At 41.1% G+C, this 7901-nt stretch overlaps 1 protein-coding gene across 1 annotated transcript; it reads left to right on the forward strand.

The window, feature by feature from the left end:
* Window positions 1-7226: 7226 nt before the first annotated feature.
* Window positions 7227-7617, forward strand: LOC102954590 (keratin-associated protein 7-1). The gene has a single exon (XM_007092143.2). It carries the CDS (start codon window positions 7354-7356, stop codon window positions 7615-7617), a length of 264 nt encoding a protein of 87 aa, XP_007092205.1. The 5' UTR covers window positions 7227-7353.
* Window positions 7618-7901: the final 284 nt, after the last annotated feature.

Raw genomic sequence — 7901 nt, forward strand, 5'->3', positions numbered from 1 at the left:
TCACGGACTGTGAGATCACAACCAGAGCCAAAGTTGAACGCTTAACGGACTGAGCCCCCCAGGCGCCCCAGTGCTGCCATTCTTAATCACTTACAGTGAAGATTCTCCCCTTCTCTTTCACTGAATGTTTTTCCTCAAAGGTCGTTAATAGGAATTTTTGCCAAATTCAGTGAAGTGATCCCTATCCTATCCTCTTTGACTCTGTTCTAGCATTAGGTGCTGTGGACTTTACTGACCATGAACGTTCCCCTTTGTTATAGTGCCCATTAGCTTGGTGAACGTGACTTTCCTACTACTCTCTGTTTACTGTGTCTTGTTTATTGACATCTCTGAGTTCCCTTGTTCCTCATCCCCCCTAGAAATATCCCCCACTTTTTCTTTATTCTTCTTTCTTTAATGTTTATTTTTGAGAGAGAGAGAGAGAGAGAGAGAGAGAGAGAGCAAGCAGGGGAGGGGCAGAGAGAGAGGGAGACACAGAATCCAAAGCAGAGTCCAGGCTCTGAGCTCTCAGCACAGATCCTGATACGGGGCTCGAGCCCACAAGTCATGAGATCATGACCTGAGCCAAAGTCAGATGCTTGACCGACTGAACCACCCAGGAATCCCTCTGACTTTTCCTTTTATCTGGTGGATCATATTTGCCAACAATGTTTGAAGTATTACCTTAAAGAAGATGACGGCCCAATTGTTCCAATTGGCTTGTTTTCTTCTAAGCTGTTTCTTTTTATTTTAAAAAGTTTAATCACAGTGTTGTAATTAAAAGTGCTTCACAGATGTTGTCTTTTTTTCTTAATAAACTGAAGGTTGGTGGCAGGCCTAAGTCAAGTGAATCTATCAGCACCAATTTTCCAACAGCATTTTCTCACTTCGTGTCTCTGTGCCACATTTTGGTAATTCTTGCAACATTTCAAACTTTTTCAGTATCATTGTGTTTGCTGTGACGATCTGTGATCAGTGACTATGACTCGTGGAAAGCTCTGAGGATGGTTAGCATTTTTTTTAGCAATAAAGTATTTTTTAATTAAGGTGTGCACATTGTTTTTGTAGGCAAAATGCTATTTGACACTTCATAGACTGCAGTGTAGTGTAGACCTGATTTTTGTATGCACTGGGAAACCCCAAAATTCATTTGACTTCCCTTACTGGAATATTCTCTGACTCATGCTGGTCTGAACCTGCAATATCTCCGAGGTGTGCCTATATAACTTTCTTGGCACAAGTGACCCCTCAAAATTAACATCCTCTTCCTGATTTCCCTCTTGCCGTTACAAGAAGTGCATTTGCCATGTGTCAGGAGTGGTTCTTTGAGTTCTTTCTTTCCTTCATGGTGACATCTTATCCATTGCTAATTAAGTCCTGTACGGTTTCCTTCTACAATGTCACTCAAGTCTGTCTTCTTATCCCTATTTTTATTACCACCAGCTTAACTCAGATTCTCAATTATTTTTCAAATCGACAATTCAGTAGAATACTAATAGATGTCCCTCCCTCCATAGCTGTCTCCTGAAACCCATCATTCACACGAAGGCAGCTCTAATCACACCATTTCCTCAATCAAATCCTTTAGTAACTGCTCTTTATCTATCCCCATACCTGTCATGCATATAAGGCCATTCCTTCTCTAACTCTGCCCTCATTTGCCCAAAAATGTCTCCTTAACTTCCCTACACAGTGCAGTCCCCTATCTAAATGGATCAGCTCATCAATTCCCAAATGAACCCCGCCACTTCTGCTCTGCCTTTGCCTGTGATGTTCCTTCTTCCTAAATACCTTTTGTTTTCCACCTGTCGATATCATACTCATCTTTCATGGCGCACTCCAACAACCATCTCATTCATCTATTCATTCAAGAGATTAAGATAGATGAATGGGTTCCAGCTATGTGTTAGGCACATATCAGACAAAGTGCTACCATCAGGGCATTCTAGTGAGGAAAACAGACCGTGAGGAAGAAGACCATTGGGGCTGGGTCACAGGATCTGGGAGGACAAGTAATATGAAGTGAGGTTGGAAGGCTGATAAGAACCAGACCACGTAAGAAGTTTGAATTTTGTTTCCCTAAGAGCAATAGGAAATCACTGAAAGCTTTTTAACTAGGGCAACACACATTTTATTTTGAAAATGACAGATTAGAGGTTGTGAATGGGGAGTGACTTTTAATGGTTATGAGGTTTCTTTTTGGGATGATGGCATGATAAAAATGTTCTGAAATTGGATAGCAGTGAAATGGAAAGGTTGCACAACTCTGTGAATATAAAAATCACTGAATTGCACGCTTTAAAAGGGTGAGTTTTCTCATGTGAATTATATCTCAAAAATGGTATTATTTAAGACAATTTTTTTTGAGCTACTGTTCTGGCCTAGGTTCTCCAGAAAACGGTTTCAGATAAAAGGTTTATGTGTTGCTTCTTTCTTAGGGAGCAGGGGTGTGGGGCAAGAGGATGAAACAGAAAAGTGCACAGTGCCACTCAGAATGCCTTATTGAGTTGACCTCACTAAGTACCACTATGTGCTCGATTCCATGACACCATTCCCCAAGAAGATGTCTAACTGTCCAGGAGAGTTCATCTGCAGAGAAGATGGGAAGCCTATATTGCCCAACTCCCATCTTTCTTGATCAAAGAGAAGCATCGACTCCCCTACACTTCTGGCTTACACATGTATGGACACCACATAGGCTTGCCAGTGTCTTTTCTAGAAGTTAAAGGTGAAATCTCCGCATGGGAGGTATGAGATGTCTGGTGAGGGAATGAGGCAAACACCATTGTTTTATACCAGCTTGACATGGGTTGAAACCATACAAAGTCGACCCCTGCAGGAGCAGAAAGGATGTGAAGTGAAGCATCTCTGCCTAATAAAGATGCCCATTAAATCTCCAAGTGACCGTGTGAAGTAGACCTCCTCTCTCTTCTTTTTTCCTTCTAGATACTACCGTGTTGATTCATTTTCTCTTTTCTTTTTTTTTTAAACTTTTTAAAGTTTTTATTTTATTTCTGAGAGAGAGACAGAGCGTGAGCAGAGAAGGGGCAGAGAGAATGGGAGACACAGAACCTGAAGCAGGTTCCAGGCTCCGAGCTGTCAGCCCAGAGCCCGAATGCGGGGCTCAAACTCACAAACTATGAGATCATGACCTGAGCCAAAGTTGGACGCTTAACCGACTGAGCCACCCAGGCGCCCCTCTTTTCTTTACATTGAATATACACATTCAAATAGATAAAATGAAATTCGGTATTAGAACTAAAGTTTTTTTCCTCCAAATTAATTGGTGTGGAGGGATTTTCTTTGTCAAACTATTATTTATGACAGCTTTTCCCTCAATTAGATTACAAAGTGACCGAGTGGATATGGAAGAAAGAAGAGAAAGAGAAAAAATTAAAAGTATCAAATAATCTGTAACCACATGGCAGATTGATGGCGAATGAATTGCACAGAAAGCTGTGTATTTAAGATTGCCCAGGATCAGAACTATTTTATTTATTAAAAATTTTGAAATGTTTATTTATTGATTTAGAAAAGGAGAAAGAGAGTGGGAGCAGGGGAGAAGCAGAGACAGGGGGAGAGAAGATCCCTAGAAGGCTCCAGTGCAGTCAGCACAGAGCCCGATGTGGGGCTCGATCCCATGAACTGTGAGATCGTAACGGGAGCTTAAATCAAGAGCCCGCCACTTAACTAACTGAACCGCCCAAAGCTCCCCTGGAATGATTTTAAGTTATACTGTCTTATAATCAAAATAAAATGGTAAACTATGCCATTTTAATTATATGATACTAACATTACATTCATCTTAAAAAAAACCCTCTATTTCTGCTTTCATCTTATTTTCTAAATTTTGGGAAATGTGTTTAAAAACATTAAAATACATTTTACAGACTTTTTAGTGTGTGGAAGGAATAGAAGCTCTCTGTGGAAGTCATAAACGTTGTTCTCGGCATTGTGGATTTCCTGCTGCTCATGGAACTTCCTTTACAGAATGAGAAGAATGTGAAGATGATGCATGGTGTTTGGTGGGAGTCTTTGGGAACTAATGATGATTTGCCACTCTCTCTTCCCTTATCAGCAGTATTTTAGAGAATGAAGGCTCTGTCGCCTTGCACCTGTGAATGAGAACGTCTATCCAAGAGGCCCAGGGATATGTCCTGGGAGCCAGAAACAAACCTCTGATCATAACAAGCATTGAGATTTGGGGTGGCTTGGTATAGCAGCAAAACTAGCCTTTCTTTATTGATGTGTTCTTCAAGAAAATAACAAAGTGATCTGAGGCACTTTATTAGCTGAAGCCCTTTCAAGTATTAATGACATATCAAAGGCATTTCAGCAAAGTAGTTAAGAGCATGGCTTTGGAGCCGATTCTGCTTATTAGCCACGTGACACTGAATAATTTACTTAAACCCTCTGGCCTCAGTGTTCTTATAAAGTATCATAATACCCACATCATAAGATCACTGTAAAAATTAAATGGGTTAACATTTGCTACGTGCTTAGAAAAGTGCATAGCAAGTCCTCTCACTACACATACTGATAAAACAGATAAATAAATAGCACATGGGAAGTGGTCAGAGCAGAATCTAGTATAGAGTAAGCCTCCCATGAATATTGATTATTATTAATATTTAAAATAAAAGCAACTGTTAAATCACGATCAAATACCTTGCTGGGATTTTTCCCCCGCTCTGGGGAAGTCTGAAAGAAGATGGGAAATACAAACAAATAAAAGCAGGGGTGGGGGCGGGGAACGAATGAATTCATGGCTCCGCTCCGGTGGGTTTTACCTCTGGGGAGATGCCTGGATTCCCTGCTGTTACTTCCCTTTCTATTCAGGTATGTCCTGAGAAAAGCAACAGAACACAGGGGAATGGAAAAGAAAAACTAAGGTTTTTTTTTTTTTTTTCTTTAATTATCTCTGTCACCCAGAATAAAAGGAAATAGGCCACCTGTGCCTGACGCCGCACACGCCTGTCCATGAGAGATAAGCAGCCTGGGGCAATTTCACACAGCCCAAGCAAAGACAAATTCCCTGAAATCTCATGAAAGGCTGGCCCGGAATTTATCAGGATGATTTATTCATGAGAATCACCTGAGAGATTCTCATTAAAAATACTGATTTCCAGAATCTCATGGCGGTAGTAGGAGAGGAGGGCTCCGGAAATCCAAATTTCAAACAAATTCTTTAGGACGTTGTTCTGTCTGCCTGTTATTTGAGAATCGCTCCCCGGCGGGCAAGTCCAGTCCCCGCAGTTCAGACCGAGTAACTGAAATACCACTGCCACCAGGTGGCAGCAGATCCAAATTACAGGTTCCAGTGTCCTACTAAACCGTCAAGTAGGCACCGGACTGTCGCATTTAAATGAGGGCAGTCGCCTCACAGACGTATTTCAAGTTTTTTGGATGAGCTGATGTAGACTTGATATAATTTGGACCCTTGAAGACACAGCGTCTTATCATTTTAATTCATTTCTTTTGTTAAAAACTGAACGTGAAAAGAGACCTTATCTTCGGAGTCTCTCCAACTATAAACTCTCACAACATGTAATCAACATGTAGGATAAAAGAAGCCATATTTACTTGCGTAAAAGGATCTGTAAAAAGTTTCTCCTCTTTTTAAAAAATTTTAAGATAAATTCTAGGTTAGTTAACATACAATGTAGTGTTAGTTTCAGGTGTGCAATACAGTGATTGGGCATTTCCATACATCACCTGGACTCATCACAGCATTTCCATATATCACCTTAATCCCCATCACCTATTTCACCCATCCCCCCACCCACCTCCCCTCTGGTAACCATCAGTTTGTTCTCTATAGTTAAAAGTGCTGGATTTTTGGTTTTGCCTCCCTCTCTCTCTATTTCTCCTCCCCCCACTGCTCCTGCCCTTTGCTTACTTGTTTTGTCTCTTAAATTCCACCTATGAGTGATATCATATGGTATTTGTCTTTCTCTAACTAACTTATTTCACTTTACATTATACTCTAGCTCTACATGTCATTGCATGTAAACAATTCTTCTATCAAAGAAACTGAGAGAGGTGAAATCTTAATAAAGAGAGAGATGTCTGACTGAAATAATTAGTTTTGCCTGTTGGGCTTTATGATTGTCCACTAAGGAGACAATAAGCAAAAGGAGTTGATATCGATGAAATTTTCTACCTTCAGAGAATCCAGACCCTTATTCACCTATATACCAAGATTATTTCCTAAACATTTGAATTGGAGTAGACTGAACTTTGCTGAGCTCAAATTCTTTCTGGTTTACCTTCGTCATGAGAAATGGTCAGACGTGGCAAAATGTAAGCAGAAATAAGTGCTCCTTAAATATAACTGGTATTTCGTAATGGATCACAGCATCCAAACTTGTTTTACTAGGAGTCGGTAAGAAGCAAGCGTGGTACACCGTGACTTTGAAATTGAGCATCGTTCCACTCAGCCCCAATGGAGCAACTCCACAAGACAGCTTGGCAGTGTTCAAGATGATTTACAACAAAAATTGTATGTTCTGCATGAAAAAAGATGTTCATTAACAAGGAAGATGCTCATAAATGAAATACATGAAAATTACCTGTAGATTAGCCACAGCCATCTTATTGTCTGGTGTCCCCGCAGCCTCGGTAAAAAGACTTCTTTTGATGGATATGTGTAGCAATGTTTTAAAAATTGAAAACTAAAAAAAAAAAAAAAAAACAACAAAAAAAAAACCCAAAAAAGAGAAAAAAAAAAGAAAGAAAAAGAAAACAAAATTATTGAGGTGAAATTCACATAACATAAAATGAACCATCTTAAAGTGAACAATTCAGTGGTGCTGAGTCCATTCACAGTGTTTGTGCAACTGCCACCTGTAGTTGCAAATAATTTGCTTCGCTCCAAGAGGAATTTCGTACTTATCGAGCAGTTGTTATACTGATATTTTTGAATGGCATATGGAGAGAATTTCAAGACCCTGTAGAACAGCTTACATTGTTGCCAAAGCTTTTTTGGTCCAGCTGTGTCTTGGGAGGAGTTTATAATCAGAGGATTTAAAGAGTCTCCCATGATGCAATCAAAACGGTGGTTAAACTGCGGGACACTGATGAAAAGAATTCAGTTGTGTGTCAAGGACGGCCCTGGCTTTGAAGCTACAACACATTCCTTTGCAAATAGAAAAGCCAACAAAAACGTGGGCAGTGAGTCTGTGGGTTCCTTTATGGGCATTTTATTGCCAAGTAAGAGAATTATTTATGCAAATTAAGGGGAAGATGTTTAGACAACTGTGTCATGCCCACCAGCTGGAGGTATAAAAAGCCCTCTGCAAGAGGAGACCTGCATTCACACTTGGGCAACTTGCTCCTCACAATCCACCCTATTTCACCTCAACTCCTGCCACCATGACTCGTTTCTTCTGCTGTGGAAGCTACTTCCCAGGCTATCCTTGCTATGGAACCAACTTCCACAGGACCTTCAGAGCCACCCCCCTGAACTGCGTCGTGCCCCTGGGCTCTCCCCTGAACTATGGTTACGGATGCAACGGCTACGGCTCCCTGGGCTATAGCTTTGGCGGTAGCAACATGTACAACAGGGGCTGTTGCTACGGTGGCAGCTGCTGCAGGCCATGGGGCTCTAACTCTGGCTTCGGCTACAGCACGTACTGATGGACCAATGGCTCCAGACAACTGTAGAACTCTCCATCGCTTCTCTGTGTGCGAAACAACCTGAAGAGCAACGGCTGTCTTCTTGCCTCCAGATGTGCTTGGGAGATATCTCTTCCACCTTGCTGCTTTCTTACTGAGGCCCTGGTCTTTGACGATGCTGAACAAAGCAACCAGACATCAGATGCTGAACTGATCCTCACCTTACAGCCAAAGAAAGCAAGATGTGTTTCTCTGACATACCTGACTTTCAGCAGTGAAGCAAGTCGTTTGTCTCTTTTAGTTAC

The sequence above is a fragment of the Panthera tigris genome, chromosome C2, assembly GCF_018350195.1.
Source record: "Panthera tigris isolate Pti1 chromosome C2, P.tigris_Pti1_mat1.1, whole genome shotgun sequence".
In the NCBI taxonomy this organism is placed as follows: domain Eukaryota; kingdom Metazoa; phylum Chordata; class Mammalia; order Carnivora; family Felidae; genus Panthera; species Panthera tigris.

Coding starts and splice junctions, on each gene's coding strand:
- LOC102954590 (XM_007092143.2), top strand. CDS start 7,354: ATGACTCGTTTCTTCTGCTGTGGAAGCTACTTCCCAGGCTATCCTTGC.